This window comes from Pseudorasbora parva, chromosome 17 (genome assembly GCF_024679245.1).
Source record: "Pseudorasbora parva isolate DD20220531a chromosome 17, ASM2467924v1, whole genome shotgun sequence".
NCBI lineage: Eukaryota > Metazoa > Chordata > Actinopteri > Cypriniformes > Gobionidae > Pseudorasbora > Pseudorasbora parva.
In genome coordinates this window covers 40,994,203-41,014,204 of record NC_090188.1, presented here as the reverse complement: position 1 = coordinate 41,014,204, position 20,002 = coordinate 40,994,203, and the positions used below count along the sequence as shown (strand labels likewise).

General features: G+C 39.2%; 1 protein-coding gene across 7 annotated transcripts in view; it reads left to right on the top strand.

Annotated features, from left to right (window-relative positions):
- The window catches only part of LOC137045653 (echinoderm microtubule-associated protein-like 4), a 130,990-nt gene that overhangs the window by 92,622 nt on the left and 18,366 nt on the right, over positions 1-20,002 (top strand). For all 7 annotated transcript variants that reach the window (XM_067422456.1, XM_067422454.1, XM_067422455.1 and 4 more), the window contains 8 exons: positions 2,324-2,393; positions 3,986-4,096; positions 7,510-7,605; positions 7,864-7,998; positions 9,533-9,668; positions 15,683-15,834; positions 16,963-17,088; positions 18,368-18,499. In XM_067422456.1, coding sequence (XP_067278557.1) covers positions 2,324-2,393; positions 3,986-4,096; positions 7,510-7,605; positions 7,864-7,998; positions 9,533-9,668; positions 15,683-15,834; positions 16,963-17,088; positions 18,368-18,499 — 958 coding nt within the window. The remainder of the gene's footprint in view (positions 1-2,323; positions 2,394-3,985; positions 4,097-7,509; positions 7,606-7,863; positions 7,999-9,532; positions 9,669-15,682; positions 15,835-16,962; positions 17,089-18,367; positions 18,500-20,002) is intronic.

The following is a 20,002-nucleotide window of genomic DNA, read 5'->3' as shown; positions in this document are numbered from 1 at the left end:
TTAGCAATGGCTGTCTTTGTGAATGCTGTTTAGTTTTATCTTTCTAAAGCGGTGTAATCACAGGATAGAAATGTCTTTTGTGGGCCCTGCAGAAAACAAATGAGATGATAGACGAAAGGATAGTTTACCCAAAAATAAAGATTTTATCTCATCATTTACTCACCCCAGATCAATATTTATCTGTCTTCAGATAAACACAAAGATTTTTAGGGAAATAATCCATCCCTGTGAGTCCATATGATGCAAGGGAATGGGTGGCGCTCATCTGAGGCTTGAAAAGCGTTGTGAAACGGGATGTAAGTGCATTGTGAAGTTTGCGCAAGGAGTGACACAGAAGCACAGAGGACGTCACTTCTTGTGCGAGCTTCACAACGCACTTGTCACGTGTCAGTGCATGCATTCAACTGCATTACATGGAGTTTAATTGGAGATGGATGGGGGGTGGTCTTAAAAGTAAATACACTTGTTCACATATATATATATATATATATATATATATATATACAGTCCCTGACAAAAGTCTTGTCGCTTATCTATTTTCTAGAAATACCTGATATTAACCTGACTTTTAATTAATTCATTGGTGTTAGAAATAGCTCATATGAAAAGCTAAAACCCTCCCAAATGATGTTTAATGCACTGAAATAAATAATGTTCACAGAAGAAATATTTATCATTTAATCAAGACAGAAAGGTCAAATTTTGGCAAGACAAAAGTTTTGTCGCCTATACAGAAATTGAACAAATTTACTGCAAATACAAAAATATGTCAGCAAATTAAGTTGTGGTGCTGTGAGATCCAAATTTAATATCTTGTATGACTTCCATGAGCTTGAAGGACTGCATCCATGCGGTTTGGCAAGGATTCATACAATTTATTGATGAAGTCATCAGGAATAGCTAAGAAAGCAGTCTCGCATGCCTCCCAGAGTTCATCAATATTCTTTGGTTTCGTCTTCCATGCGTCCTCTTTCATCCTACCCCACATATGCTCAATGATGTTCATGTCTGGTGACTGGGCTGGCCAATCCTGGAGCATCTTGATCTTCTTCGCCTTGAGGAACTTCACTGTTTTCTGGGTGAATCTCGGATCCATTCGGGCACCAGTAGGTCTCCTGCAATATTTGCGGCGACTGTGGTGTAATTCAACAGAAGATTCATCTGAAAAATCCACCTTCTGCTACTTTTCCAGCCTCCATCCTTTTAGCAGGCTGTGGGCCTTGGCAAATGCCACACGTTTTTTCAATTGTCTTTTGTTTAGTGCTGGCTTCTGGGCACTGATTCGACCATGGAGGCCATTTCGAGACAGAATCCGACAAACTGTTCTGGTTGACAAAGGGACTTCAGGTGACCAGGTCTCGTGGAGCTCTGCTGCAGTGGAAAATGGGCTGGCCTTGGATTTTTGAGCCAACAAACGGTCCTCTCGAGCAGTTGTCTTGCGGGGTCTGCCTGACCTGGGCTTGACAAAAACGTCTCCAGTCTCTTCAAATCTTTTTTTAATCCTCTGTACTTGACGCTGAGACACATTGAAGGTGTCTGCCACATCAGCAGTGGATCTGGTCTTCAGCCTCTTGATAATCAAAACTTTAGTCTCAGGGTGAATCTTAGGCATGTTTGCAGAGGTCTAGTTGCAGTTGATGTGAAGGTCTAGTGTACTGGGATTCTTTTTATACACACTTGAGACCTAATTGATCCATTATTAGTCACAGGTGAAGCTCATATGACAAGGCGACAACACTTTTGTCTTTGCAAAAATTGACTCAATGGGCTTTACCAAGCTGTGAATATTAGAATACTTTTTGAAAGTTTAGTTTTTCACTGAAACATTATCACAAAAGCTGGTGGGATTAAAATGAGCCATTTCTTGTAAAAATATCTTGATTAGAGATATATTTCAGCGGCACTTTAGGTCAATTTGTACACAAGTGACAAGACTTTTGTCAGGGACTGTATATACAGAGTTACATAGCAGTTATAACCACTGTAACCACGCAAATCTTGATGGACAGATAAAGTTGTTTTTTAAGATTGTCAACATTGGTCAATAAGCTTGACCTTGCTATTATCTCAGTTCTAGAGTCCACACACAGCCTTATCAATGAATAATAAACTTTTAAATTTATTGTGTGAATATTTTGTAAAATATGTGAATAGTGGAATTAATGCTCATATGTAGATATCAGTATCTGGACAGACCAATATTGGCTGGGCAGTCTGTGTGTGTGTGTGTGTGTGTGTGTATTTACATGGTGATAAACAGAAAAGCCACGCTCATCTGAACCGTGCTGATGAGTGAATGTTCTGCTCTCTCGCTCTCTTATAGTCTTGCTGTTCACCCAGATAAGATCCGTATCGCCACAGGACAGATAGCAGGAGTGGATAAGGATGGCAGGGTGAGTTTGATCAACATAACTATTATGATAAAGCACAAGCCTATGTTTGCCTTAAAGGGTTAGTTCACCCAAAAATGAAATGTCAGTCATTAACTCCTCCCCCTAATGTCGTTCCACACCCGTAAGACCTCCGTTCATCTTCACACACAGTTTAAGATATTTTATATTTAGTCCCAGAGCGTATCTAAGTGTATGCACACTATACTGTCCATGTCCAGAAAGGGAATAAAAACATCATCACAGTAGTCCATATGAGACATCAGTGGGTTAATTAGAGTCTCTTGAAGCATCCAAAATACATTTGGGTCCAAAAATAACAAAAACGAGATTTCAGTAGTTTGACACGCGATCCGAATCATGAATCCATTCGCTGATTCATAACGGATTTAATATTTATTTGAGGTTTGAAAACAAGCGCGGAGGCAAAGACAATGCTGAATAAAGTCGTAGTTTTTGTTATTTTTGGACCCAAATGTATTTTGGATGCTTCAAGAGACTCTAATTAACCCACTGATGTCTCATATGCACTACTGTGATGATGTTTTTATTCCCTTTCTGGACATGGACAGTATAGTGTGCAGACACTTGCATACGCTCTCGGACTAAATCTAAAATATCTTAAACTGTGTGTGAAGATGAACGGAGGTCTTACGGGTGTGGAACGACATTAGGGTGAGGAGTTAATGACAGACATTTCATTTTTGGGTGAACTAACCCTTTAATGTACACTATCCTTCAACAGTTTGATATCAGTAAAAAAAAAAAAAGCATTAATATTCTTATTCAGCCACGATGCATTAAATGGGTCAGAAGTGACACAGACATTTACATTGTGAAAGATTTCTATTTCAAATAATTTTGTTCTCTGGAGCTTTCTATTTATCGACAAATCCTGATAAAATACTGCACAGCAAAACTGTTTACAACAATGATAATAATCATAAATGTTTCTTGATATCATATCTGAATGATTTCTGAAGGATCATGTGACTCTGAAGACTGGAGTAATGATGCTGAAAGTTTTGATCAAAGGAATAAATTACATTTTTTTAAATGCATTAAAATTGAAAACAGTTATTAGTTTTACTAAAAGAAAAGATTTTGTTCAAAAACATATTTATATATATATTTTACAAACCATAAATATTACAGTATTATTACTTTTACTGTAATTTACATCAAATAAATGCAGTAAGTTGTTTTCTTTATTTTTCCGTTTAACTATTTACTTCAGTCTCAAACGTTGCGCCCTTTTTTTTTCTTAGTTCTTTTTTGCTTTAGATATGCAACATTGCAAAACAGCTCTAGAATAACTTTCTAGTTTCTGCTTTAGCAAACAAACTTTCAAGACAAACAGTATGTCTCTGAAGGGCAAAAACAAACACGATTAGCTGGAGAGCTTCCGGAGGATCCCTTAAGAATATAAACCAGGAAACACTGTAAAAGCCCTCTGCACGAGTGTTCATGTTGCACTTAGTCTTCCGTAATACTCATGTTACCAAGTGGTTCTTAATACCGTCAATGGTACTTGTTTCTGTCGTTTTTGGCCTCTTTTTGAATGTTTATTGTGATGTTTTCCGTCTCTCCTGCAGCCGCTGCAGCCGCACGTGAGAGTCTGGGACTCCGTCAGTCTGTCCACGCTGCAGATCATCGGCCTCGGCACCTTTGAGAGAGGAGTGGGATCCCTTGCTTTCTCTAAAGCCGTGAGTCAACCGTCTAATTTAAGTGCATTTTGTGTTTGCATTACGTGTTTAATAAGCATTGCTCAAGTGCTATTGACTCAGATCGATGAAAGACTACAATTAATCAACTATAATGAATCCAAAACTGAAAAAGATCAGAATAAAAGGACTCATTATGCCCAGGTTGTAAATTACTGGGGGTTAAACATGAATATCTATGAAGATTTACAGTACCTGTAATTATAAAGATATGTTCCTAGCTTTTGTAATTGTAAATGTTTTGTTATTTTGGCCACTTCTGAAATGGGTCATACCATTAACATTAGTCGAGCAGTGGAACTGGATACGCTGTAAGACTGCGCTCATTCAGGGACGTGCTTTACTGCATGGACGAAGAGCGTCACGTGTTTAAAATGTCGTTCAGCTGAATGATATCATTTCCCTTTATTAATGCTGCTAAACTGAATGAATAAAGCTTTCAGTTAATGAACCTTGAAATATTTTCAGATCCTCATGTTTTTTTCTTTCTTTTAGTTGAGGGTTAAACCAACTTTACTTGTAAAGTAGAACTAAAAGGTTTGGTGATGCTGACTTTTGTCATTATGCTCCATGAGGTTTAAATTAATAACGCACCTTTTTAATCATTTAGTTCATTTATTTAAATGAATGGCCCTCTCTCCATCACGCTGCGCAGAAGACAGAGTTGGAAATTAATGGGGGCTCGGAGCAAAAATTCCACCAAAATGTATTAAAATGCCCTGAAAATTCAAGAAACTGGGCATAAATGTCTCTGTGGGAGCTCTTATTTGTAATATTTATAAAGGATATGTCTAGTTAAGCAATATAGCACAACATTTTTTATACAAAAGTTTAATAAAAGTTATTATTTTAAAATAAGTTTTTGCTCTATTTTGGCAATAAAAATAAATAAATAAATATAAATAAATAATAAATGTAGGGCTAATTTTCGGCTACTATGGAACATTCCTTCATATAAAAACAGTGTGTTGTGCTCTATTTTTAAAATGTGCATCTCCAAGCAAGCAACATTATGGTGTTCAGCTTAAAGCGCCGCTGCGCAGACCAATCGGTGTATGACATCAGAGGTTTGAAAAGCATATAGCCTCTCTGTAGCCGCTCGCTCGCTCGCTGTACTGGGATGTCATACACCGATTGGTCTTTATTCCTGAATGAATCAGCCATTTTGAACAAATCATTTGACCAAATAGCTGTGTCTCATTTCGTTAAATTTTAAAGGCTGCGTCCTCCGGAGTACACGTCCTGTGTAGGATGCAGTATACGGAGTGTCCTTAATCAGAATTAAACGAGACGTCCTTTTAGGACACACAGTCAGGAAGTATCACGTTGCTATGCCAACACGTTCAGCCTCGTTGCGCTCTCACGCCATTTTATATGAATGAAAATTATTAATAACTTGAAAATGACTATGAAATGTTTCTTGTCTTGACAGCAATGTACAGTTCTAAACGTTTAAAAAGCACTAAAGCGTTGTAATCCTGTTAACCACAACTATCTGTTTGAGGTAATAGAGCTTAAAATAAAAACTAGCTTGAACTTACATTTTAAACACCACACCTACGCTCACATGTATATCTGGCAGTGGTGCAATTTTTTCATATAATATAAAAAAATATATATGATGGTTGTTAAAGCAGCACTAGGTAACTTTTCAACCTTCATAATATATTTTGATGATAAATCGACTTACAATAGGTTGAATGACACGTCTGCCAGAGACTGATGGGGTCTGTATCGTTTTTGATCGTACTTTTAAACTTCGGGTTTCGGGCCGTAACCCGAGAACAAAAAGAACTACAAAATTCGACTGCTTTACGGCATATACGTCACTTCCACCAACACACACACTTCCTTACATTCGGACGTGCGAGCCCAACTTTGTTCGTCGGATAATATAGTCATGTCTGAAGCAGCAGAGACAAATAAGAAAGAAAAGGTTTTGTTGGAGGAAAGCAATAAGAGGAAACGAAAAAGTGATGTGATTAAAGGCAGGACGAGGATCAACATGTGACCAGCGTTTGCTCGTCGGCGTGAGCTGAAGGAGGCGTGCCCGACCGATGCTGTCCTGCTTGTTATGGTGATTACCGACCACTCAAACATTGAACTGAAGTATCATATAGATTCTGTAAAACGGCAACCAATAGACTACTATAATGACGCTGGCTTGTAAACGTGAGCATCGCGATTATTTGGCGTTTGAAAAAAATAAAACCCATGAAATGATATTCATATTCCACTGACTGTACCTGGGATGATGACATTTCACACGCGCCGCCAGAAGAACACCTGCATGTGAACTCCTCCTGCAGTGTTCAGGGGAACTGTTAGTGCTGCACCGACCCGCGGGACGCTTTTATGAAGTTATTTGGCCCGCCCCGCACCACTGTATATATTTTTACAACCCGCCCCGCACCCGCGACCATTAAATAGACATATGGGGTCCGCGGGTTATGAGACGACCCACGCATTACTTTTTCAGGGCTATCAGGGCTGTCATGTCCACAAATGCACACGCGATGGCATCCCCTGCTGTAGGATGATAGAGCTTACGACAGTAGTTGAGGACATTATTTTTTCCCAACTGTAGGGGGACCCCGAGGGCAAAAGTTGCCAAGTGCTGCTTTAACGGCAACGCAAAGAATTGTGGGTTTTCTCCAGCCGCGAAGGCTACACCTCATGCACACTCCGAAATCCTGTGAAAGAAGGTCGCATTTGAAGTGTCTACTCACTTTTTTGAAATGAGACGGCCTTATGACGTATGCAGCCTTCAAATGCGACCTCCAGAGGACGCAGCCTTCTGAAACGAGACACAGCAACGACTCACTCGTTAAGACAGTGATATGCCGCCACCTACTGGCGGTTTAGTGGCATTTTTAAAAGTATGATTTCATTATCAAAGAGATAGATTGTATGCATAGTGTTAGATAAAATGCATTTATAAATAAATAAACCATTACGAGTAAAATATTAAATAACATTGTTAATTATAACAGAGATAATAAAGTAATTGCAGTCGCATTGCATGAAGTCTTTTTTTTCTCATATGGAATTGCAAAGGCAAGCGTGTCTATTAAAGGCGATCATGATGACTAGAATGCACAAATTATAATTTGTGAAAAGGTTTGTTTTTCCTGATTTTCTGGTTGGGATGGAAATCTATGATCCAGGTGGAAAAACTGTATGGGTCATATTCATCTGGATTTGAATAAAGTGCTTTTCCGGAGGGACTGAAGAAACCAGAAGTGTATTTGTTTGTGAACAGTCACTGATGCTCAATCTCTTTCTTTGTGTGTGTGTGTGTGTGTGTGTGTGTGTGTGTGTGTGTGTGTGTGTGTGTGTGTGTGTGTGTGTGTGTGTGTGTGTGTGTGTGTGTGTGTGTGTGTGTGTGTGTGTAGGACTCAGGCACTCATCTCAGTGTGATAGATGACTCTAATGAACACATGCTCACTGTGTGGGACTGGCAGAAGAAATCAAAAATCGCTGAGCTTAAGGTACGTGGACACACTCTTTTTATTCATTCTTCTGTTCAACTTCTCACACATATCACCACTCCCTTCCTCTCTAAATACCCCCCTTCCTTTGTTCCTTTCGTTTCTTTGCCCTTATCTTATTTCTTCTCATCCTTTCATGTTTTGCCATCTCCGTTCCATTTGTCCCTTTTTTCCACTCCCCGTTTCATTCCACATTGATCTTTCGCTCCCCCTCATCTCTTTGTTCATCATGCAATGGTTTTGCTAATGTTTTATTAGACAACCAATGAAGTGGTCTTAGTGGTGGAGTTTCACCCGACCGACGCCAACACCATTGTGACTTGTGGGAAATCCCATATCTTCTTCTGGACCTGGAGCGGTTCCGCACTGGCGCGCAAACAAGGCATCTTTGGTGTAAGGACACGCATATCCACTTTTATTTTCTCATTGAGTTTCCCAGAGGCTAGTTTCAAGATCCTCCTTTGTCTCTGTTACTCTGAGTGTTAAGACTGAAGGTCTCGCTCCGCCTCCAAACAAACTCTGGTGCAGTTCGACTAAAATATGAACGCAACACGGACCCAATCATGTTAACAAACCAAAAACAGGACATGATGTCACAAGATGCGACCCTAAAAAGGACAGAATGCTCTAGCGCACCTGTTTTTTCTCATCACAGTTCGGGACAGGCGTTACAACCGGTGTGTCCTCACAGCAGGTCTGTGTTTGTGTGTGTGATGGAGGAATTCCTGACGCTATTTTGACTCCTCTACACAAGCTCTTCACAAGTTCTCAGCTGGTCAAAATACCACCATTTGTAGGCTATGCACACACAACGAACGCATTTAGGATCGTTTTGAAAGTTTGATAAGTTCCGACACCAAATATACATAATAAAAGCCAAAATCATCCTTTAAGATGATTTCAGAGAAAATCCACGAGCTAAATGGAGTCAAAAAAAGATACATTTATTTTAGTGATATTTCTTAGTTCAAGAAGCATTTATAGACTAGTTCTGTGGGTCGGCTTGATGCAGTGCAGACTTGTTCTAGAGTTAATAAAACCTGACACTTCCCTCTCCATTAAACATATTTTATTGGACTGTCCTGCTTTTAATGCAAATAGAAAACATTTTTTATTAAATAAGCTCACTTTACAGGCACAATATGTAAGATTTCTCATATAAAAATATCTAAAAACCACTAGAATATTGTTATACTTTGTTGACATTATCACACATTTCCATTATCAATCGCTTGATATTGTCACTTATCAAAGACATCATACCTTATATTTAATATATGATGTGTTTTATTAGACGGGTGAGCAACTGTTTGGATCATTCATGGACAGAAACTAATGATTGTTATCCTGCTCAACACAGTTAGTCTCATTGATTAAATCTGATTTACTGCGAGTACCATGTGTTACCATGCCTAACATGATCTCGCTCACTGCAGTGTGAACAAGTGTCTCATAGTAGAGCCGAGCGAACGCACAGAGTAGCATTATAACATCACTTTAACGCACTCAAATGTGTGTAAAATGATAAAACAGAGCTGCGTTACCACACACACACACATAAGCGGAAGTAGTGGAAGCGCTCGCCTGACAGAATAAAAGCTCTGTGAAATCAAGACGTCATCAAGCCTTAGTTTTGAATAAGAGACCTCTAGTGGCGAAAAATTGCATACTGTGCCTTTAAGGACTTATTTAGTAAGATTTTACCAGAAAATGTTTTAGAATTTTTATCACGTGTAAATGTTGTAAACCTTGTTTAATGCTAATTGCTGTATTTTTTGCTTTTTATTTTGATTATATATGTAACTCTTGTATTTTTGTAATTACATTTTTGACATGAAGATGCTGACATGGCATTAAATAAAACCTTATACTGTTAAAACCTGACTTTACATTACATTTCTTACTCTTGTTTGTGTTTCTTTGACAGAAATATGAGAAGCCTAAATTCGTGCAGTGTTTGGCTTTCCTCAATAATGGAGACATCCTGACTGGAGACTCCGGAGGGATCATGCTGATATGGACCCGCAGCACGGCTGAGCCAGCACCGGGGAAAGGGCCGAAAGGTACACGTACTTCACACTCACATTCACACTCACATTTCATGCACACACCCACATTTCCTCACAAAAATGACTGTGGCGGCAGTAGTGATGGTATTCTCCTCTAAGCGTAGTCTGATCTCCTGCGCTCTGAAACCAAAGACAAGTTCATGCTGTCAGCAAAATCAAAATCTGCTCGGCATAAAAGAAAAGGAAGGAAGGAGAATGAGGCCAGATGTGTAAAGGGGATCAATGCATAACCACATTCTTTACTAGGGCTCTGTTTACACCTGGAATGAAGATGTGTTGTGCTTGATCAGATCACAAATGGCCGATGCTAAACGGGGTCTAAAACACTTTGAGCTTGTCCACTTTTGACCACTTCCAGAGGTAGTGGAAAACTCATGAGACCGGATTGCTTTCCTTGTGTACTCATGTGGTCGAATGTGTTCAAACAGCCTGAAAAGACCTCATACACTCCTCCTACTAACCTAATGAGTGAACATTATGGGATGTGATCTAGCCAGACAGGATTTAAACTTTGATGGCTGAAGACCCAAGTTCGGTTTGAAGATGAAAAACGTACCAAGCTCAATGTTCTCTCAACATTCCTGATTTCTAACACACACACACTCTCTCACACAGTCTTGCGACTGTCAGAGCAGACACAAAAGCTGATGCTCTCTGTGTTTTCCCGTTGTCTCCGGATGGGTTCATATGTGAATTGCTTGAGCTTATTTCTTCCATTAGATCAAAAGATCTAAAAAGGGCTGTACATTTCCCCGCCCATAGACCTTCATCTTGAAGAAATAACAACAGAAGTGTATGAAAGTGGACAAAAGAGACAGATTAAAACACCAGGTGTAAACGGGAATGTGTCTCCCTCATCTACTTGTGAACCGAGCGACCAAAACGCATCTCAATACCCGGTATAAACAGGGCTGAAGAAAGTGAGTTTATTAAACTAAAGACATTAAAGTTACTACACAGGTAAAGAAAAAGACTGCAGGGTTTACTCCTCTGACACACTACTAAAGGAAATCGGTGTTTATATCTCATGTCATCAGTGTGAAAATTACATGAAAAGCTCAGTTTATGTTTGCCATTCTGTAAAAAAATAGTTTTCTGCTTCGGTAGAGAAATACACTGAGGAATTTATGACATTGTGGTAAATGCAACAAATAAAACCTTGCTGAACCTCACGTTTGACCTTCTACGGCCCATGTGTGCTACCATATGTGTGTGTATTTCAGCTCAAAAATTGGTGAAATACACAGAAATAGTAATAAAACTGAAGAAAATTACACCATTCAAAAGTTTCGAAATGTGTTTGAAAGAAGTCTACTGCTCACCAAGGCTGCATTTATCTGATCAGATATACAGTAAAAACGAAAATATTATGATCATTTAAAATAACCGTTCCCTATGTGAATACATAGTAAAGTGTAATTTATTCCTGTGATCAAAGCTGAATTTATCATCATTACTCCAGTCTTCAGTGTCACACGATCCGTCACTAATCATTCTCATGTGAGGATTTGAATATTTGTACATTTCTGATTATCATTAATGTTAAAAATTAATTAGGCATTTTTTCAGGCTTCTTTCTGGGGGGAGGAAAGTTCAAAAGAATAGCATTTATATGAAATAAATTTGTAACATTATAAATGTCTTGAATGTCCTAGTTGAATCAAATTATTATTTATTTGTAATACTTTTCTTTAAAAAAAAAAAACTGTTATGACCCTGAACTTTTCTTTGGTAGTGTAGCTAATATAAAACAAAGATGTTACACAAATGAAGAGATGGAGAAAAACAGATTAGAGAATGTTAGATTATTTTCTCTGAGCGGCCCAAAGCGTTGTGCTACAACCCTGATGATCATGTCACATTTCCTCAGTACCACGACACTTTGAGGGATCTCAAAAGTTGTCTTTTGTTTCTCAACACTATAATGTCCATCAGTTCATTAACCAGAAGCACTGGGATGATCACAGAAATAGAAACTTCTAAAAAGAGCAGAATATCTTCAGACATCCACAGCTCGTGCCATGTGACTGAGCCTGTGTGTTTCATGCACTCGTGCTGGTGTCAGTGCACAGGTTGACAGATTGTTTTCTCAGTGTTGATCCTGGAGTTGTAATGGTTTTCACTGGCATGCTGTGGAACTGGATTGGCTGCACCACAGGCTGAACCACCGCCAGCTCCTGCTCATTCATCACTCCTTTATTTATCTCCTCAATGTGTGCAGTACAGTCCCTTAGCGCTTAGCGCCCCCTAAAGGACAGCAACTGCTACTGCCATTGAGCGCAACAACTTTTCCTTGATATTTTGATATCATATTGTAACTTTTACACTTTTTCTCCAGTGCATTTATGGAAACTAAGCTGCTTGTAGCTCAAACTTCTACATTTGCCTTTACATGACAGTCTATATTTACACATCAGTGAAACATAAGTAGAAGATTGGCCCCACGGTCACATTGAGCACGTTTACATGCGCACCAGTAAGCTGATAACTCAAAAAATCAGCTTATTGAAATAACCAGTATTCCCCGTTTACATGCAAACCAGTAAACTGACAACGCAAGTAAACCGCGTTTACATGACTTTTTAAACCGGGTTATTTCCTTGTAGTGACGTCAATAATAATAATGTCCGTATCTGACTCTAAGTTTTTCATATGTTATGTCAGTTGTGATGTTTAATAAAGCGTGTCAGCGGGAGATTTACGGCTCATATTATCCCTCATACAGCGTTTAGACTGAACCTCTTCTGCTTCTGCTGCATGAGATGAGAACACATCTTTACAATGCTCTGGGTCTTAAAAGGGTCTTTCATAGGGTATTTCATGCCAAACGCTCGCTCGCTCTGTCTGGATGCGTTTAAATCTGCTCTAAGTTTGCGTTTTTGTCACCTATCACACATGCGCACTTCAATAAGCCGACAGAAAGCAGGTTAATGCGTTTACATGCCGCCCGAAATCAGGGTAGGAGGCAAAAAACGACCTGTCCCAACCGGTTTATGCTTACGCCGTTTATGAGCTTACTCCGATAAAAGAAAACGGGTTCTTTTGTGTTCATAATCGGCTTAAGAACGTGCATGTAAACGCACACATTGATACTGTTACACTGCTGTTCAAAAGTTTGAGGTCAGAAACCATTTTTTACATAAAAGAATAATACTTTTATTATCCAATGATTTATTTGTTTAATCAAAAAGTAAAGACTTCAACGTTAACACTTAAATTTCGTTAACACTTTACTGAAAGCCTCTACGCATAATGCATTATAAAGGTATTCATAATGTACATTAGAAAGTTTTAAAGTAATTGTATCCCAATCTAAAATACATTATAATACTTTCAGGTTCTAAAAAATTGGTTTTCATGTGTTTAAATGCATTATACTTTCTAAATGTGTGTTCAATGAATAGATGAGTATTATAATGTATAATAACTGAAGCTACAATTATTCATGAGATTAAATAATCATTATAAGGCAGAATTACTGCATTTAAAATGCTTTTATAATGCATTAAACATAAAGGCTTTAATTAAAGTGTTGCCAAGATTTCTCTCTCAAAACAAAGTGTCAAAGATTCATCAAAGAATCATGAAAAAAGTATCACAGTTTCCACAAAAATATGAAGCAGCTCAACTGTTTTTAACATTGATAATAATAGAAATGTTTCTTGAGCATGAAATCAGCATATTATAAAGATTTCTGAATGGCCATGTGACATTGAATACTGGAGTAATGATGCTGCAAATTCAGCTGTGGAATAAATACAATTTTTCAATATACACTATATTGCCAAACGTTTTGGGACGCCTGCCTTTACATGCACATGGACTGCAGCGCAGTCATGTTCGAACAGGAAGGGGCCTTCCCTAAACTGTTCCCACAAAGTTGGTATGCTGAAGCATTATGAGTGCCTTTCACTGGAACTAAGTGGTCAAGTCCAACCCCTGAAAAGCAACCTCACACCATAATCCCCCCTCCACCAAACTTTACACTCAGAATACTGCAGTCAGACAAGTCCCGTTCTCCAGGCAACAGCCAAACCCAGACTCGTCCATGGGATTGTCAGACAGAGAAGCGTGATTGGTCACTCAGAGTACACGTCTCACTGCTCTAGAGTCCAGTGGCGGCTGGTTAACTCCAATGCACCCCACGCTTTGCATTGCTCTTGGTGATGTAAGGCTTGGATGAGCTGCTCGGCCATGGAAACCCATTCCATGAAGCTCTCTATGTACTGTTCTTGAGCTCATCTGAAGGCCACAGACGTTTGGAGGTCTGGAGCTATTGACTCTGCAGAAAGTTGGTGACTTCAGACTGTGACCCTCAGCAGACCTTCTCTGACCTAGGATTTCACATGGCCTACCACTTCATGGCTGAGTTGCTGTTGTTCCCAATCACTTACACTTTTGTAAGTAACACTAACAGTTGACTCTGAGATATTCAGTAGTGAGGAAATGTCAAGAATGGACTTATTGCACAGGTGGCAACCTATCACGGCCCCACGCTTGAGTTCACTGAGCTCCTGAGAGATGTGTGTAGAAGCGTCTGCAGGCCTAGAGCTTGATTTATACACCTGTGGCCATGAAGGGATTGAACACCTGAACTCATAATTATACTAAACTGTATTACTGTAACAATATTACTGTATTTTTGATCAAAAACATGCAGTCTTGGTGAGTAACTTTTAAAGTGTCCTTGTTACCCGTTACATGTAGTTACTGTAGTAATAACTATAAATTATGCATAAGTACATGCAACTAACCCTAAACCAAACCCCAATCCCACCCTAACCCTATAGTAAGTACCTTTAGTTAATTATTAAGACTCATAATTTCACTGTAACCCAGACACCTTAAAATAAAGTGTCTTTCTCCACCATGACCTGAAAGAGGAAACAGGTTGCATTATGAATCATCATTAAATGAGTTTAATAATGGAGTTACACTTCACAGAAACGAGTCCCTTGCTGTGTAGCGTTGCATGTGCTGCAGCGGCTGCTCAGAAAAAAACATTTCTTCTTTTTCTCTTGAATCATTTGTCATATGTCGTGTCCTGAAATGCCCTCGTCTAGCTGATTTCCTGTCTCTGCATCTGCAGATAGCATGAAACTGTAGAAGTGTGGCAGTGTCGGTGTGTTACAGTGTGTAACCTAAGTCTGTTGAGCAACACTCTCAGAAATGTGAGCGTGTGTGTGTGGAGATATGTGTGTATTGAGGGGCTATATTTCCCTCGGTTTGGCTCTTTGCACAGGCAGCTGAGCCATCAGTATTATTACAGGAGGATGTGATAATCTGCCGGAATTCCCAGATTGCAACATCACACACACAAACACACACACACACACACACACACACACACACACACACACACACACACACACACACACACACACACACGTCTGGTTCACTATCTTTGTGGGGACTTTCCATAGGCGTAATGTTTTTTGTACTGTACAAACTGTATTTTCTATCCCCTTACACTGCCCCTAAACCTACCTATCACACACACGCACGCACGCACGCACGCACACACTGCACCTAATCTACCCGTCACACACACACACACACACACACACACTGCCCCTGCCCCTAAACCTACCCATCACACACACACACACACCCTGCCCATAAACCTACCCATCACAGGAAACATTCTGCATTTTTACTTTCTCAAAAAAACTCATCCTGTATGATTTATAAGCCTTTTGAAAAGTGGGGGCTGCTGGCTGGTTCCCACAGTGTAGCTGATCTCAGGTTTTACTATCCTTATGGGGACATTTGGTCCCCACAATGTAATATAAACAAGGGCATACACACACACACACACACGCACCCCTGGCCTCACTGGCAAGCATATCGATGAGCTTCTCTTTCCCTGAAAGCGCTATCACATCCCGTATGGTAAAGCAGTCTGGCTCATGAAGTGCCTCAGCCAGGAGGGATATTTGTGGTGTTGTGTTTCCAGAAATTGTGTGCGAGTCTCCATCTGTCTGACTAACCGGCTCTTGATCCCGCAGGAGCGTTCCAGATCTCGCGTCAGATCAAGGCTCACGACGGCAGCGTCTTCACTCTGTGTCAGATGAGGAACGGCACTCTGCTCACAGGGGGCGGCAAAGACCACAAGATCATTCTGTGGGACCACGACCTGAATCCAGAGAGAGACATAGAGGTGGGAGACGTACTGGAACTAAAGCTCTCTCACACACACACACACACACACACACACACACACACAGGCATGCACACATTCACAAACACAGACACACTCTCACAGACACACACACACACACACTGCCCCTAAACCTACCTATCACAGGAAACTTTCTGCATTTTTACTTTCTCAAAAAACTCATCCTGTATGATTTATAAGCCTTTTGAAAAGTGGGGACATGGGTAATGTCCTCATATTTCACCCTCTCCTGTAATACCTGTGTCATCATACACGTGTGTCCTGATATTTTTACAAAAACATACTCATCATACTAATCTGAAAACTCTCTCTCTCTCTCTCTCTCTCTCTCTCTCTCTCTCTCGCACTCGCACTCGCACTCGCACACACACACGCACACACACACACACACACACACACACACACACACACACACACACACACACACACACACACACAGACAGATGCACACAAACACACTCCAAATAAACTCACACATGTGTGCAAACACTCACACAGACTCACATTCTTACACACACACACACACACACACACACACACACACACATACACAATTATCTGATATGCACGTCTATATTCACTTCAAAGTTTGTATATATATTGTAAAACATTTATTTCAGCATCATTACTCCAGTCTTCAGAGTCACATGATCCTTCAGAAATCATTAAGATATTAGGATTTGATTCTCAAGAAACATTTATGATTATTATCAGTGTTAAAAACAGTTGTGCTACTGAATATATCTGATTTACAATTTTCAGGATTCGTTGATGAATTCAAAAGAACAGCAGAAGTTTTAACGCATCCTTCAAGTAAATACAAATTCAACAAAAGGGTGTACTGACCCCAAAATTTTAAACTGGAGCGTAAATGATTTTAATAAATTAAATATGCATTGCAAAGTAAATCAGTTGCACATTATTATTATTCATGGTGATAAGTACAGAGTAATATTAATTAACTACATGGACCTACTGTAGGGTTAGGGTCAGTTTCTGTTCTTACTGTGTACACTAGTACAGTGTGTTAGCAACTGTGTCAAAAGTGTTACTCTTATAGCAACATAAGAAATAACACATCTTTAATGTCTGTTTGCTTTTCCTCAGGTCCCAGATCAGTACGGCACCATTCGTGCGGTAGCCGAGGGCAAGGGCGAGCAGTTTCTGGTGGGAACGTCACGAAACTTCATTCTGAGAGGCACCTTCAACGACGGGTTCCAGGTGGAAGTGCAGGTAAACTCATCTTTATCATCGTCACACATGTGTATGAAACCAGAGCTAATAATCTTAATCTTAATAATAATGGTTATCACTAGGGGTGACCCCGAATAGTCGAAGATTCGATGCATCGATATGCGGAGCCGGATTCGACCACCGATCTCACAGTCGAATCTTCGCGGGCGCCTTTAAAGGAATAGTTGACTTTAAAATGAAAACTCTGTCATCCTTTACTCTCCCTCAAGTTGTTTCAAACCTGTATGAATTTCTGTCTTCAGCTGTCGACTGGAGCCATTGACTTCCATAGTAGGAAAAAAAATACTATGGCAGTCAATGGCTCCAGTCGACTGTTTGGTTACTGACATTCTTCAGAATATCTTCCCTTGTGTTCAGCTGAAGACAGAAATTCATACAGGTTTGAAACAACTTGAGGGAGAGTAAAGGATGACAGAGATTTCATTTTAAAGTGAACTATCCCTTTAAAATTCGAACACATTGTTTTCAATGTGTGTACACACACCGGCGGTGGCATTGGGGGCCTGTCCGTGGCTACTCAGGAAGTTCTTTAAAATCCTGCCGCGACATAGAGTGCCATTTCAAGGTTTTATTTTAATACATTTATATTATATTTCCCTCAAACCGTCAATGTACTGATTTCACCCTGTGGTACACGATACACCCATCGTGCAGCTCTTCTGTCAGAAGTCAATTCAAAACTGAGCTTGTGTGTATATAATGTGTGTCCGGTGTGAGATCCTGAGACGGCGCTGAGCTTCAGTCCGGTGTGCGACCCCCTTTAGGCACAATCGGCTTAAGAACGTGCAGTAAACGCACTCAAAGTGTCCTTTTCCTCTCTAGACAGGTTTTTTTTAGGTTTATTTATCCAAATGTTCTTTTATATATTTGTGTGATGTTCTGTATTTCGATCACGACTTTAAAATGTTCTGATAAAATATTTTACGAATGTTTATCCACCACATTACCTTGTATTTAAACCTAAATAAGAAAGCCATTGTCAGTTTGTCTGTCCGTTGGCAGGCAGTTTTCGTCGCTTTATTAAAAGTTGTTGCTGCGTGAAGTGTGTAAAGGTAAATAAAATAGTTTTACCCTCCTGCTGACGAGTGTCGTGGCCCTCCCAAACCATTCACACACACACTGATGATTCGACTATCAGTCGACCATAGAGAGATTCGACAATTCTGATTCGAATGTGTGATTGTTTAGTCGGGGACAGCCCTAGTTATCACACATGTGCTTTTACCTAAAGGCTGTTAATGGGAGTCTCTATTTTTAGGGGCACACGGATGAACTGTGGGGTTTGGCCGCGCACCCCTTCAAGGACCTGTTCCTCAGCTGTGCTCAGGACAGGCAGGTGTGTCTCTGGAACTCAGTGGATCACACGCTGGAATGGACCAGACTGCTGGACGTAAGACACACACACACACACACACACACACACACACGTGCTCTCACTCTCAGGGTTAGATGTGCTCTCGCATTAGTGGTGGGTGATATCACAATAACTATTATTTCACAATAACAATCTATATCACAATATACTGTTGTTATTTTCGCTATAAATACATTTTTTTATTTCATCAAAATGTTTGATACCTTTTAAATGTCATTATTCTTGTCACCAATTTCAGTATCACAAAAAAATAATAATGCTAGATTACATAAAATAAATCTCTCAAGCTTACTGAAGTCAATGAAATAGTTAGTTATAAGAACAAATAAACTAGTTACAACAAACTACAAGAGAACAAGGTAACAGACCTGCCTGAAAAACGTCAAGCTTTAGAAATAGGAAATACTGCATTAATTATGTAGAGAAACTTAATATCTTTACTGTGTAAATTAAATTATTCAGTAACACTTTAGTATTGGGAACACATTCACTATTAACTACGACTTTTGCCTCAATAAACTCCTAATTTACTGCTTATTCATAGTTAGTAAGGTAGTTTTTGTAGCATTTAAGTTTAGGTATTGGGTCGGATTAAGGGATGTAGAATCAGGTCATGCAGAATAAGGCATTAATATGAGCTTTATAAGTACTAATAAACAGCCAATATCCCAGTAATATGCATGCTAATAAGCAACTAGTTAATAGTTAATAACTGAACCTTAAAATAAAGTGTTACCAATTATTCATATTAAAAGTTACAAAAGTTATTCAGTGAAGAGCAGTGAGAGATTTTCTGATTATTTTAGGTTTATTAGGCTGCTGTCACTTTAAGAGCAAATACACTGGCCCAATACACTGATACTAGGCATGTGCTGATTTTCGGTAATTCGATATATCGCGATAATAAATATGCACAATATTGTTATCGTGGGCAATTCAAAATACTCATAAACATGAATGACTTTGTTTATGAGGATACAAAGACAGGCATTTTGACACGTAAGTGTGTAACCGTTCAAGCCCAATTAGGCGGCAAAAAAAAACATTTAGTTACCTGCACACTCTATGAACAGCGGCTTCATGTGTGTGTGTCTTTCAGACTTTACATGTGTGCATTTAGCGAAATGAAAAAAATCTGTTTCACCGTTTTAAATCAGTTTTTTTAAACAGCAATTCTTGAAAGAAATTCACGCAATAATAAGCTTTAGTGTCTGGATATATGATGTTTGTGTTCTCTTGGAATGGAAACGCTGCTTTATTCGCAAATGTTTTAAGTTTTGCTCATGAGCACAGTGCACATTTGTTAGTAATAATGTGCACAATACACCCTCCTTTCCAGGTGATATCAGCTTCATGTGTTACGTAGTTTTTATTTTGTCACTATTAAAACCAACCAGGATTACAGTTCTGCTCTATAATTAAGGTTATAATTATAATTATTAATTATATTATTAATATAATTATTAATAATATAATTAATAAAATAAAGTTCATATAACGGCACAAAACGATATCGAT